The 15,452-nt window shown below is 37.9% G+C and overlaps 1 protein-coding gene across 4 annotated transcripts in view; it reads left to right on the top strand.

Moving 5' to 3' along the window:
- UNC13B (unc-13 homolog B) overlaps positions 1-15,452 on the top strand; it is a 225,486-nt gene that overhangs the window by 116,924 nt on the left and 93,110 nt on the right. For all 4 annotated transcript variants that reach the window (XM_027549578.1, XM_027549579.1, XM_027549576.1 and 1 more), the window contains exon 8: positions 6,023-6,257. In XM_027549578.1, coding sequence (XP_027405379.1) covers positions 6,023-6,257 — 235 coding nt within the window. The remainder of the gene's footprint in view (positions 1-6,022; positions 6,258-15,452) is intronic.

Raw genomic sequence — 15,452 nt, forward strand, 5'->3', positions numbered from 1 at the left:
TCAATGGACGTGAGTTCATGAGTTTGAGCAAGCTCTGGGAGATGGTGAAGGACAGGGAAGCCTGGCCTGCTGCAGTCCATGGGGTTGCAAAGAGTCGGACATGACTGAGAGACTGAACAACAATGCCTAGGAAGATCTAATTCTCCACAGTAATAGTTCTGTTGGCTAGTGTGATGTTTTAGTGGTTTTGAGGGGTGGGAAGGAAACTTGGCTTAATTAAACTAGTGTTGTTTCTCTTACAGTGGTACCAGGCTGAAATGAGAATAGGGAACTGGATAGTCAGAGAACATAACTGTTATTTCCACGGTTTAGAGATGGACCCAGTAGATGGGATTGGGTCATTTGTTGGATTTATTCACATAAGAAATATTTATTGAGCACTTACTATGTACTGCTGCTGACCATTTAAGAATGAGGCTGTGCAATGCAAGAGAGCCTTCTGTGAGCCCAGAGTTTCAGTGAGAAGCAGCCTGAAGCAATCTAAGTTGATAGGCATATTTGAAAGTTCCATGTGATCATTTTTCAGTTTTCTTTTGAAAAGAAACACAGTACTTATCCTGTTGCAGTTGCCTGGGAGAATTTTTACCCCCACTTCATGGTTAGAAAGTTAAATTATTAAAATTTTTTAAATCACACACTAAACTGAGAAGAGACATAGGTGGTAGGAAGAAGGTAGGTACGTAAGAAGAAAATTGACCCTCAGTGTATAAACAGCCTGTGTCACATGCATAGTCTCATTTCCTCAGGATTGGGAATTAATTCAGGTAGTGAATCCAGCCTGTGTTGGCATCATTCACTGCTTCCAGAATTTTGAGTCTTATGGCAAGCAGTTAAGGTAGCTGCACCCTCAGAACTCTGGGGACTTTTAAACCTAGACGTCATCAATCCCTTAGTGGACATTACAACTGTTGAAGTGTGCTGATCTTCCTGCTATCTATTAACATTTGTTAGGAACCTGTAAAGCAAGCAAAAACCTGGCATCATGGCAAAACAACAAGAAATGTGAATTGCTTACCATTTTCCAGGGACCTGTGCTAAGTACCCTACTTACATTTTCTCTTGTAATCCTTATAGAAACCAATGAGACTCATATTATTATTGTTCTCATATTACAGATGAGGAAGCATCTATAATAACTTTTTCAAGATATACTAGTACATGGAAGAGCCAGAAGAATTTAACTTTGATTTCAATATCCATATTCTTAACTATGAAGCCAACTTGTTCCTTGTTTCTTGGGATTGAGGCCCATTTTTAGTGATTTCTTTGTTGGATTTGAGTTGCCTCAAATTCAGCTTGGATGTGGGATAGGATTTACATTTAATTAATATTGAATTTTTTAATCTTGAAAAATGTGTAGGAAATGTTTTCAGTTTTCTTTGGTTGAAGCTTCTGTGTTTTAATGGACTCTTTTAAAAATTTATAGGAAATTCAGAAAAAAGTGGCTATATCTGAGTGCCCTGCAAGCTACAGAGTTTTGTTACATATTAGAAGACTAGAGATTAATACCATCCTTTGGGTTTTTAATTTTCAATAGAGAGCAGAAAAATTAGATGTCATTGCTTCCAAATAAGGGAATTGCTGTCTTTCCCACAGTAACCAGGTCTGAGTTTCTTGTGGATTTATTGTAGTAGGCTCAGGTTTGGTGAATATTGAGATAAGGAAGGGTTTCTTAGAAGCAGGTCAAATTTTTCTCATTTTGAATATGGAAGGATATAGTAAGTCCTCAGTGATGATGTTCTGAGAGACACCTAGGCCAGAAGGAGATTTAAAAGAGTATGTACAGAAGCAGTAGTTTTTTGTTCACTAGATAGTGAGTTACAGAGAGCAACAGTACTTTGCAGATTTGTCTTATGCTCAATAGAAGGCAAATGCTCTCTATATGTTATGAAAAATAAATGGAATACAAGTAGGGTAGACTCAAGTCAGTATATACTAATTGGTGAGATGGAAAATAATCTTTGAATTCATCCTAAAATTGTCTCTGTCACTCTTCTTTTTTGTTACCACTTGTGATTTTCTTAGGTCACTGGACCTATTTGGGCTGGGGAGACCAACAGAGTATGTAAGAATTTGAATACCTTATAATTTTCTTAATTTTACCCTTTAACATACTCCCTCTGACTGAGGCTGGATATTCATGCATATAAGCATATATAATGCCATTCCCTCCTCTTCCCCTTCTTGAAGCCCAGGAGAGAATTTGCTGCAGTGGAAAGTTGTATCCTTTCAGGCTGATTTCCTGAAGACTTTGTGTCTGTGCATGTGCATGCATGTGTGTGTATGTGTGCGTGTGAGTGTGAGAGACACAGAGAGAGATGGAGAAATTTCAGAGTTTCAATTATAATCCTGACAGAGTCTCCTGATTTATCTTCTCCAGAGACAAGTGCCATCAGCCCCTCCTTTGGCCTTTTAGCTAAGGGACACAATGACTAGCAGGAGAAATTTCATTCTAGGAGAGGTCATTGGTTTTGTGATGTGAACAAGAGGCTGGTTTGACTTTCCTTGAAGCAGTCTAGCTAGGCTAGAGGCCACCTTTGTTCTTGAGCTTAGACAGTGGGCTCTCTCTAAGAACTTAAGAGAGTTCTTTCTAGCAAGAGTCACAGCCCTAGGCTGGCATTACTGGCTGTGTTACCTGGGCTGATGGGAGGTGGACAGGTTGATTGAGTTTCAGTGATTAGGTATCCAGTAGTTGCTAAGAGGGGCCAAATTTTGTTCTGTCACTATAATTTCTCATGGAGTGTGTACTTCCTATGATTTGAATCCTGAGTATTTGCACCAGGAAACTATGCAAACACAGCCTAAGAGAGCTCGGATTATTAAGGTTTTCGAGTAGAAAGAAGTAACCTGTGAAAAAAAAGAAGTTTGAATTTTCATTCCTTCTCTGATAAAGTTTTGCCTGTATTCTGGATTTAAAGATGGAGACTCAGTCCAGGAGCACCACATACTGGAGAACCTCACTGTTCAATACATCATTCAGTTTTGTTTGAGTGCCTACTGTCTGCCTGAGGCTCATCTCTGTCCCAGCCTACTCTTCCATGTTTATTTCTGTCATTTCCCTTTCATGTCCTTTTATGTACTTGCTAAATGAGCTATAAAATGTTTCATAAAAATATATACATAGCCTTTAAAAATATATATGGCCAAAAATATATATGACCTTTTATATATATATATATATATCCTTTCCCATCATTGGACCTTTACTCATGCCATTGCTTTTCTCCAGATTCTAGAAGGCATTTCCCCTCACCCACATCTTCACCTATTAAAAACCCTCCAGTCTTTCAGAGTCATAACTTCCTTAATGATTTCCCTGTTCATTTTAACAGGAAGTGATCCAATCTGCAACTCATATAGCATTTGGTTTATACTGTTCTCATGATAGATACTTCCTTGTATCTGTATCCATATTTTCTCTCTCCTATTAGACTGACTCTGTACTCCAAATCTTCTGTGTTGTTTAGCCTTGCAGCTGGTGGACACTCAATAAATATTTGAATGAGTAAAATTTCCCAGCCTTTTAATTTCAAAGGGCTTTTCAACTTTTGCCCTCAGACTAGCTCACAAGTCCTCCATAAGCTGAATAACCAAACCTGTTCTCAGTGTCTCTTTCTCAGGGAAACCAGAAGTTTTCTGTTCTAGATGAAAAGGTTCTGTGCGGTAGCAGAAAGTACGATGCTTTCACTCAAGTCTTTTCTGTAATTTCCTTTTTCAGTTTCTAATCAGCTTTGGTGGTGCCAGGATGTTTCCTTTCTAAGGAAATTGGGGATGGTATAGGGGGAGAAAAGCTGGCTTTTGCCCTTGACCAACCTTTATTCTGCTCCTATTCTTTGTCTCACCTCACGTCCTTGTATTTCCTTTCTCCAGTCTCCTCCTATTTTTCATACCCACTTTCTCCTGCTCCCGGCTTCTTCTTTATTTGCCCTTTATTCCTTCAGCACAGAAATGTGTCAGCCTTTAGGGGTGTTTTGGAATACCCCTCCCCTTAGCTTAGCAAAATAAAGCCGATCATTATTAAGGAATCATAGGTCAGGAGTCATAGGTCAGATGCAGCGAGGAAGGGTTTCTGCATGTAGTTTCTGGCTCAGGATACTGGGCTCCTAACTCTGGCTGAGCTACCCTCTCCTGGACTCATAGTCAACAGGATTGTCTATTACTGCTGCTGCTTTGGAGACTCCCATCTTGAGTCTCTGGATGATATACTAATAGCACAGTCTCCTGCTGGAGTTTAAGTAGACTTTTGGCTCCTTGGTTGCCTCTGCCCCCTCATCTGTATGCATGAATAATCCAGCACTGACTTCTTCACATTTACTCCTTCTGTGAATTCAGAAAGAATACATCTGAATGGCATACTGGTTTTTGTCCCTTGATCCTTTCTAGTCGTCAGCACAACAGATGCATCAAGGTCTAAAACCAGTACCTCCAAAGTCTCTTTTCCCTAATGTGTAATCAGAGTGCTTTGTAAACAGAGTGTTTTCTCTCCCCGTGTTTGACTGGTATTGTTCCTGACCATTTGAAGATTATCCTTTTTCATACTGATTTTTCCCCCCTGAAGTTCTGCTCACTTCCCTGTTCCTTTCTTTTGTTCATGTGTTACCTTAAACTTAAGTGGGCAAAGCTCATAAGATCTTATTACCCCTACTCCCAGCTGTAACCCCGAGCGATGTCTGAAACCCACATGTTCATGTTCCCTTTTAGTGGGATTATCTACCAAGTTGTCTGACGTAGAAGCCAAGGGGCCATTTCCCTGTTACCTTCCATTTGTCCCCAGCTTTTATCATTTCTGTCTGTTTTTTTTTCCTCTAGTTCATTAACTCTCTTCTGTTTCCACTGTGTGGATATATGTTCTTATCTCCTACATGAGCTATTGTAAAAGCCTCATTTTATGGTCATTAGGAGGCTTCTGCTGCCCACATTACTACCAAGATTTTTTTTTAATTACTAAGATGAGTCCATCATCTGCTTAAAGTATCTACATTTTGGGATGGTGAATGTTCCTTTTCCTTATTGTGAGCCAAATAGAAACTTGGCAGGAAAGAACATATGGGACCTTATTAATTATACACATATGGGTATCATGTCAGAAATGGCTTCTGTGGAAAATAAACTACAAAACACTGTTAGGTTGAACTCCCTTTCCAAGCACAGTGTTGCATATTTTTATTTTTGCTTGGAGCAAGATTTGTAACTCTGGTCATTTTAGCTAACACCAAGAAAAAAATGGTGACCAGTCAGGTGCTAACTGGAAAAGCAGAAATAAGTCTATGAAATTGTAGTCACTGCTATTAGATAAATTAGCTGCTTTGTCAGTAAGACCCCATTGGCAGTGAATGTGTTTTCCTCTTCTTCTGAGGAAATGGGATGAAGGCTTGGGATGGGAATTCTGAGCCCAGGGTATGGGTGCTCAATAGAAATTATTAGAAAAACCCAGTGTTGCAGCGAGACAGTAAGACTGCTGCTGTTCTCGGCTGCATACAGAACTTGACTTCTAAGTCTTGACTTTGACCTTCTTGATTTCCTGTACCAGTTTTCAATGGTGGACCTGCTTATTTGACTCACTAATGTATTTTTAAAGTCTGAAAACATCATGCTAACTTTAAACAAAAATTTCGCTTTTCTAAGAGATGAAGAAACTGTTTCTTCCCCTTTTGCCCCATTTTGATAATAGTGGAGCACCAGAATCTATTTAAGACATTTAAAAGTAGGTTTTCATTAGGGTTACAATAGCTTAGAGAAACAGAATTCCAGAAAATTCTGCATTGGGAAAATGCCACTTGGAACTCCTCTGAGAATCAGCACTAAAATTAAACCAACTGTCTTATCTTGTTAGAGAAGGAGAGAGACTTGTGGGTATTGAGACAGTTTTTTGCATGACTTTAAGGTCACTACGCTCATGGGCAGCTCAGCTTGCTCTTGTTCTCAAGGCTCGGGCTTTTGGCTCCCTATGTTGGAAGCAGAAAAGAATTCTAGAGAACTGAATAAAGCTGGGGTATTTTGATTGACTGTGCTTATTCCACAGCTTTTGAAGATCCTGACAGTGCCGTGGATGACCGAGATAGTGATTATCGCAGTGAGACCAGCAATAGCATCCCGCCTCCTTACCATACAACTGCCCAGCCCAACGCTTCTGTGCACCAGTTCCCAGTGCCTGTGCGATTGCCACAGCAGCTGCTGCTTCAGGGCAGTTCCCGGGACTCTTGCAATGACTCTGTGCAAAGTTATGACCTTGAGTATCCAGAGCGGCGGGCCCTCAGGTGGGTGTTGGGAACAAAATGCTTTCTTTTCCTAGGCAGGTCCCAGGATGCAACTGACATCAAAGATTTGGGTACCTGAGGTGATAGGGGAAATATAGCAGTATGGTGGACCAACCTACAGCCATTTTATGTAGAATCTCAGTCTTTTTTTCCCCCTCTTCTTTATAAAGTTCACATTTATGCATGGGATGGTGGCTTAGTCATTAAGTTGTGTTGGACTCTTGCAACCCCATGGATTGTAGCCCACCAGCCTCCTCTGTCCATGGGATTTCCCAGGCAAGAATACTGGAGTGAGTTGCTATTTCCTTCTCTAGGGGATCTTCTGGACCCAGGAATCGAACCCAGGTCTCCCACATTGCAGGCAGGTTCTTTACCGATTGAGCCACCAAGGAAGCCCACATTTATGTATGTCCATCAGTAAGAGTTTTTCTTTATTATCAGTAGGTGGGGACAGACACACTTGGGGTAGATGGCTGAAAAAAACCTGCTCACCTCTCTGCCCAGCCCAGTGACTTTGATATACCTTTCATTAAGATTAAAAAAAAAAAAAACCCCACAGATATTAAATGTTTGGGTAATTCATCCTACCTAAATATTTCCCTGGGAATGTCAGAAGAAAACCAATATAATCGCACTATAGCAGATTCGGTACTTTTGCTGGAACTTAAAAAAAAGCTTTTTATTAATTTCTTAAATACATAAAACATTTAATGTAAAAGTATGTTGCTGCTGTAAGCTGCTAAGTCTCTTCAGTCGTGTCCGACTCTGTGTGACCCCATAGACGGCAACCTAAGTATGTTAAGGTACAATATAATACACAGCAAAGAATTACCCACCCACACCTGTTTGTCTTCCTCTATTGCCTCCTCTTCCTGCCTCCTAGTTCTCTACCACCCTTGTTTCTTATGCACACTTCCACAGACCATTGTCATATGCTTAAAAGCATAAAAGCAAATACATACATATATGCTCCCTGCTGCTACTGCTAAGTCACTTCAGTTGTGTCTGACTCTGTGCGACCCCATAGACAGCAGCCTACCAGGCTTCCCCATCCCTGGGATTCTCCAGGCAAGAACACTGGAGTGGGTTGCCATTTCCTTCTCCAATGTATGAAAGTGAAAAGTGAAAGTGAAGTCGCTCAGTTGTGTCCAACTCTCAGCGACCCCATGGACTGCAGCCTTCCAGGCTCCTCCTTCCATGGGATTTTCCAGGCAAGAGTACTGGTGTGGGGTGCCATTGCCTTCTCTGTATATGCTCCCTACTCTTCCCCAAACTTAAAAAAAAAATCATACTTAAAATTTAGAGAAATAATATATACTTCTCATATATTCACATAGCCTAGATTCATTAGGTGTATTAACATTCTGTCATGTTTACTTTGTCTCATTCTCTGTAATATATATTCATATACACATACATTTTTTTGCTTTTTTGGCCATGCCTTAGAACTTATGGGATCTTAGCTCCCCAATCAGGGATTGAACCCATGTGCTTGGTAGTAAAAGCATGGAGTCCTAACCACTGGACTGCCAGGGAAGTACCACACATGCGTTTTCTTTTTTCCTGAACCATTTGAAAGTAAGTTGAAGATACCAAGTTACTTTACCAGGAGGTACTTCAGCGTATAACTCCCAAGAAAAAGGACTTTCTTTTATATAACCATAATATTATGATCACACTCAAAGAAATTTAAAGATACAATATTATTTAGCATCTAGACCATATTTAAATTTTTTCAGTTGTCCCAATAATGTTCTTTATGCTGCTGCTGCTGCTAAGTTGCTTTAGTCATGTCCGATATTGTGTGATCCCATAGACAGCAGCCCACCAGACTCCTCTGTCCCTGGGATTCTCCAGGCAAGAATACTGGAGTGGGTTGCCATTTCCTTCTCCAATGCGTGAAAGTGAAATCGCTCAGTCGTCTCTGACTCTTAGCGACCCCATGGACTGTAGCCTACCAGGCTCCTCCGTCCACGGGATTTCCCAGGCAAGAGTACCGGAGTGGGTTGCTATTTCCTTCTCCTATATATATATATATATATTTTTTTTTTTTTTTTCTTTTTGATGCAGGATCCAGTTAAAGAGTATGGTGCCTTACATGTGATTTCCCTGTTTCTGTAGTCTCCTATAATCTCACAAAATTCCCTTACTTTTTTATTTTTAATCTTTTGAGACACTAACATTTTTTGAAGAGTCCAAACCAATTTTGAGAATGCCTCTTAATTTAGTTTGGTCTGATTGTTTTTCCGGTTTATAATCAGGTTAAATATGTTTGACAAAAACACTGCATAGACGTTTCCTTCACAGTGCATCAGCAGTCACATTTTACATTGTCTTGTTATTGTTGACATTTAATTTGATTTCTGGGTTAATCTGGTATATATACCAGATTTCTCTAAAGTTACCTTTCTTCTTTGTAATTGTGGATCTCTGGGATGACACCTGAGGTTGTGAATATATTCTGTTTCTTAAACAACTGTTTATATATTGATTTTAGCATCCATTGATAATTGTTTCCTGAATCAATATTTCACTGGTTGGAGGTTAGTTTTTTGAAAAACCACTCCAATTTAGCTCATAATTTTGGTTGCTAAAATTGACTATATTATAGGATGATCTGAGAGTTTTCCCCACCGTATCAAACTGGTGAGTAAATATTCTGAACCTCAGATGGTTATATACCTGCTAGACAACATCCTAACTCTGTTTACTGTCATCTCTGAGAGTATTTTCAGTAAAATTTTATCATGTAGAATTCTTACTGTTCACAATTTAATTCTGAAAAGAAGTGTGGCAGGAATCCTACTGAAGTTGGTCCCTACTTCTTGCTGGTTTATTAACTGCTTATTTTATTCATTTGGTTTTGGTTATTTATATTTTCTTTAAGAAAAAAAACATAATAGCAAAAAAAAAATTGTTTTGGCTCTCTTTCCCCTCTGTATTTACAAGCGTTGAGTGTGCAGGCCAGCAATAATAATGGCACATCAACTTGAATTATGACTGCAGTTGTCAGAAGAATATGTAGTTTACCTGATCATCACCTTGTTATCACTGCTGTAGTAACACTTGGAAGAGCGTTAGTGTTGTACTTTAAGTTGTAATTTTTTTTTCCTAAAATTTTTCTTTAATTGATCACACATAAATTTGATTAGTTTTCTGTATCAGTATATGAAATGAGATTAAAGAGTAAATGTTTTAGCATCTCCAGCAAAGAAGACGTTAACATGATTTTTAAGTAAACTTGTATTACCGACATTTTTAACAAATTTTTGACTTGATTTTTCTTTAAAAATTTTTTGAAGAAATTGTATCACTAGTTTGGTTTTTAAACTTCTATTACTGTAAATACTAAGTTCTTGGAAATAGTCTAAGACCTTAAGTTAGGGCTTTTAAGGAAGAATTTAAAATCCTTGATTGAACCAACAGTTTGTAGTACCTTCCAGTAAACTAGAAATGTACAAATAAGTAGTTTCTATTACCACAGCCATGGCTATTGACTGATTTACGTTGCAATGATAAAGACTTCTTCTAGGATGGAGTGAGTTAGTTTGACTTTTTGAGAATATCTGAGAATAATGAAACTGCGTATTTTATGTGTGTTTGTATATATATATATATATACACACACACACACACACATATATATGTATGTATAAATTGGTTTCCCTCACTCAAGCAAATAATGGGAATAACCAGAATAATGGGAAATGTATGTATATTATATAAAAATGCATAATTGGAGGTTTGACAATGGTGTTGGACTTTGTGAGTTATTAAGCATATCTCTAGTGTTGAGGGGTATCAAAAGAATATCCGTCTCACTCTTGATGGCTCTTTAGAGGCTAAGTGACACTTTGATGTTGTTTCTGTTTCCTAAATAAATGCTATCAGATGTTAGATCTATAGAAGAACACACTGAGCTGACAGACTCCTAGTCTGCAGGCCTTCTCTACACCCCCACCTTGGTACACAGGAAATAGGCAGTCTTTAACTTCAGTGAAAGAAAGGTCGGCTGTCTTCTGTATTCACTGACTGAAGTTGAATGTGTAGCTTCTGATTCTGTAATCAGTATGCAAAATATGTTCATTTCACTGTGATCCTCAATGCATGTAGCCTTTAGGTTTCACAAATGACAAATTATGATACTTTAAATAATTTTCTCTTTTTGGTACTATGACAAGGTTTGACTTATAGTAGTCAAAAATTTTTATTATATTTTCTACATATTTTTCTTTTTAAAAATAGTATGTTTGACCATATTCTTGGCTATACTGCCTAAAATACAACCTTCAGCAAGTTAACAGCTTGGTGGCTTCTCAGACCCAAATTCATCAGGAAATTTAGATTTCTTGATATCCCTTGATATATGTTCATGGGCTATGTAACAGTTCTAAACTTTGGCATTATAAATACATTCTAAATATTGATGGAACATATTCTTATTATTTGCTTCTTTATTTCTTAGAAAACAATAAGTAGTTAACGGTAGCAAGTGAAGTATTTTAAAGTTGTTATAGGTAGTCTTTCTCTGATGTGGAAAAAACTTTTTGACTATGTTGTTATAATGCTGAATTAAGAATGTATGGATTTCCTTATATCTTTTCAGTCTGAATGGTTTTTATCAGACAGATAATTTTACTAATTTTAGTTTTCTCATTGAATATGCACTAAATCTTACAATTTTTTTTTTCTTTTCCCTGTTTCTCCTTTTTTTTTTTCCTGCCTTACTATTCCTCCATTTTTCTCTTTACATCAGACAAGGCTTTCAGGCTCAAAATGACAAAATTAGAATTATTCCATCTTTCTCTGATGTTGACTATGAAGAGCAAGAATGTATATATGAGGAGGTAGAGGGGGAAATGTCTCAAGAGTTTCTAGAAGACAGTAACATAAACTTAAAGGAAGCAGAGGTAAAAGAAGTGAGAACTCTTTTGAAAACTGATAAATATTACAACCAACAAATACAACCAAAGTACAAGAATTCAAAAAAGGCACCATCTCAAAGCCAAGAGACAGAATTCTCTGCTGCCTTTAATTATGACCTTAAGTTTGAAACGCCTGCTTTCTCCAGATATCCTCAGAAATATGATACAATAGATAGGAGAAGGAAAAAAACACCCTTGTATAGTCATTTTGAAGACAGTGAAAGAAGACAATATGATGATAAATCAGGGACTAAGACTAACTTTAAAAGTATATATCCTAACACTGGAAATTGTGACTTTTGCCACATTGAAAAGAAGGAACAAAACTACACAGTTTTGCATCCCTACAAAAATGGATTTGTGGTTAAGAGTGGCAAGTGGGCCGCTAACTTAGAAAATCATGATTTTGATCTTCCTGGTTGTTTTAAGAACTATGAAAAGTCATCTGACTTAAACCAGCATGTTACTAATTTCACTCCATTAGATATTCTTGAAGATTCTACCAGCAGTACTTCTGATGAACTTCTGGGTTCTCCTGTTTCTGATAAGCAGGAAGGTTTACTCTCACCAACATGTCATCCATCCAATCTCCATCATATTGGAGGTTTTCCAGAAGAATATTATAGAGCAAATCCTTCATTCCCATCCCAAAGGATGAATTGTGATACAGACACACTTAGAGATCTGTCTGGGTGCCCCACGGAAGAGATGACCCTTTCCTGTGTTGAGGAACCCAAGGAGGACTATGTTGATACAATGGATGAGCTTCAGTGTTTGGTAGAAACAGTGTCAGAATATTTAGCAGAAAAGGAAGAGGAGATTAATAAATTTGGTTCCCTTTCAGAAACTAAAAAAACACTTAAACATAATAGTACTATTAATAATGCAGAAAAGAAAATGCCTGAGGATCAAATACCATCTTCAAACCTTGTCAAGAACGAGAAGGACAAGGCCATCTCTTTCCCTGAGCTGAATGGAGTTAAATGTGCTGTTGGATCTTTATTTAGTTCACTCTCAGAAAAGGTGGATTCAGGCACAAAGCATCTGACAACCTCTGTGGAAAAACTGGTTCATTTAGTTCCAGAGAAAACAGAAACTCTCAATCAAACAGGGGTGAGTAATTCGCCATCTAGACCCAGAGCCAGGTCAGTATCAGAGAAGGATCCTTCTGTACAATCTCCGTCTCCGATACCTTCTCAAACAGTTGACAATAAGGACTTTTGCAAAGTGGACAAAACTTTTGAAAGTGAGCACAAGAACAGTACAACTGGAAATCTAAACTTTCAGGATGCAACAGAAACTGGTGGAAGGGACTCGGCTCCACAGAGTCAGAGTTCTGTTATAAAGTCTGTTTTCAGCATGCTAAATCCATTAAAGCTTTTTTCGGAAAAGGATGAAACCAAAAACGATGATGACCAGAGCAAGTCAACAAGAAAGGAAAACTTTGTTGTATGTGATTTGGGGTCAAATCAAAGGGACGATACCCTTGGCAATGACAGTAGCATTGTCACTTTAAATAGGAGTGATGGAGAAACTCCCCACCACCAAATGCCCGTAAGTGAGGATTTGTTGTCTTCTAACTCAGCCTTTGAACCTTCTAACTTAGCTCTTTCTGCAAGTAAGAAAGATGATGTTGCGAATCTATTGGAAAGAGAACCCTGTACAGATCTGTCTGTGTCACCAAAGCAACCAAAAATATGTGTCAAGGATACTTTGGAACATCCTTGTGTAGCTGGGAGTAGAACTGCAAATAAAGAGGCATCTTCAGAGCCATTAGAGGGAAAGAAAATTACTGGTGATGATTTCCTGGAGCCACTCAATAAATATTTTAACCAGTTTTTGCTCACTTCCCCTGAGACCTGTTCAAAGGAGACTTTGTCAGACTCTATGAAAATTCACCAGTTGGAAGAAGATGGATGGGAAAGGGACCCTAAGAAAGATGGATGTTCCTTTTCCTTTAATGGAAAATTACATATTCCATTTCTCAAAGTTCTTAGTCATTCTGAAAAGCAGCAGGATTTAAAAGAGAAAGGAAGCATGTTCCCTTTGTTTAAATTTTCTTTCACTGACAGCCATAAAACTGTCAATGACCAGAGTTTTCATGGCTCAGCAGTAAGCACTGATGAGGAGGTCCAAAGAAACTGCCATGCAAATACCAAACTTCGTTCAATAAAATCTAATTCAGTTCCAGATATTTATAGTAATCTAAGGAAATTTGGTGATATAAAGACATCTAATGAGAGTGACCAAATAAATACTTCTGAAGATGCCACACTTACTAAAATAAAGTGTGATTTGGCTCCAAATATTAATAGTAATCTTGGGAAATTTGGGAGTATAGAGGAATTAAACTCAAGTGAGCACACAGCAGTAGAGAACTGTGAGAGAGATACCTTAAACATTCCTGGAGATGTGTCCAAAGAACATATACCTTCAGATTCTTTAGAAGAAAGTAAGGCTCTTACACAAGTGACATCCTTAACAGTGCCAGACTCTTCATTAGCATTTAGTTCTACCACTTTAAAACCCACCTCGGTTAATGAAATGAGTGATGACAAACTTGTAGACAAAGCTTCTGAGAAAAGAACCCAAGGAGGACTCTTTTCTAGCCTGTTTAACAGGTTTTCTTCTTTAGAAAACTTGTCTAATCAACAAGAATTAAATGTGAAAAAAGATGACTCTCCTCACAGGAATAATACCCCAAGCCTATTCTCTGGAATTTTTAACTTGATATCCGGTAGCAGTATGACTGATTCTAAACCAGATGCAGCAAAGTCCATGTCTTTAGGTGACCTAAAAGGTTTGAATGGAACTAAATGTTTATCCTCGGATGAGATCCCTGTTACTTCATGTGTGACTTCTGAAAACCAGAGGAATCGTGAAAAACAAGAAACTTCTGGCTTTATAAAAAGATGCTTGACTTTACCTAAAGAAGACATTCCATTATCTGATGCTGGGGTTGACAATCATTGCCCTCCTACGTGGAAAAACCAGCAAAGTGAAAAGAATTGCCCCTCTTCTGCCAACAGTGTACTTCACTGCACTCCAGTTGCACAGCAGGACCTATCAGAGAAATCTTTGCCTATGAGGCAAATACCACATCATGTTCTTGAGGCAAAACTACATGAAAATTCTAACAAGTCAACTTCACCTATACTAAATACTAATATTCTTAGTCATTCAAACCACTATCAGTCTTTTGAAGACATGGACAGTCCTTTCTCTTATGACTGGGATTCTGATATAAACGATTTCTCAAAAAATTCCAGAAAAATTCAGCCAGTATATTATGTGTTGAATCAAAATACATTTCCATCAACCGATGTTTTCTTGTGGCCTGACTCAGAAAACTCAGCAATAAATTTTTGCCAAAAAGATCAAAATGCAAATATCTCGGAGGGGAGAACAAATCCAAACAGTGTCATTTGGTGTGACTTACCATATGAATCATTCAACCAGTTAGCATTTAATGAAGATTACTTATTAAGAGGTGATATGTGGGCAGCTAACTCATTATATGGAAGTTCTTGTTATTTTCCAATTAATGAGACTAAGAATTCACTAGAAGAATTACCCATTGACTTAAGTTGTTCTTCAGGTTATGAGAAGAGTACACGCCCCATAGTTGATCTAGATTCATCAAGAATGGATGAAAACTTTATTTTTTCAAGTGTTGGTTATGAATATCAGGAGTGGTTGTCATGTCTTGAAAATGGAATGTGGTGGCCATCAGAGGATGGTGATTATGGATATTTTATGTTCCATGATGGCCAATATATCTACTTTTTCCTTACTGATTCTACTGGGCAGTATGCATATTTATTTATACCTGATTTGTCTTATGAAGAGTATTTGAATTGTGACCTACAAAATGTGACAAATGATCTGTCAAGTATTATGTTGGATGATTGTACTGTTTCTGCTTACAGTTTTAAAGTACTTGACAAGGAAGATGAATTACTGTGGTATGTTGAAGAGGAACCAAATGATGACCCACTTGATTTATCTGTAGTTTTGCCAAGAAGTGAGGGACCAGTGTATCTAAACTTAGGAACCTTTTCACAAGTACTTGAGTCAGATTATGACCAAAGGAATCAACTATTAGATTTTTCAGGCTATAATCCTCAAAAGTCTGAAGGAAATTTTGTAGCTTTTAAAGAAAGGCCATGTGGTTCTGAAGACTTTGAATGTATATTGGATCTCAGAAATCAGCCCCAAACTATTGGTAATCATGTCTTAAATAAAAATGAAATTATAAAGGGAGATAAAC

This window comes from Bos indicus x Bos taurus, chromosome 8 (assembly GCF_003369695.1).
Source record: "Bos indicus x Bos taurus breed Angus x Brahman F1 hybrid chromosome 8, Bos_hybrid_MaternalHap_v2.0, whole genome shotgun sequence".
Classification (NCBI taxonomy): Eukaryota; Metazoa; Chordata; class Mammalia; order Artiodactyla; family Bovidae; genus Bos; species Bos indicus x Bos taurus.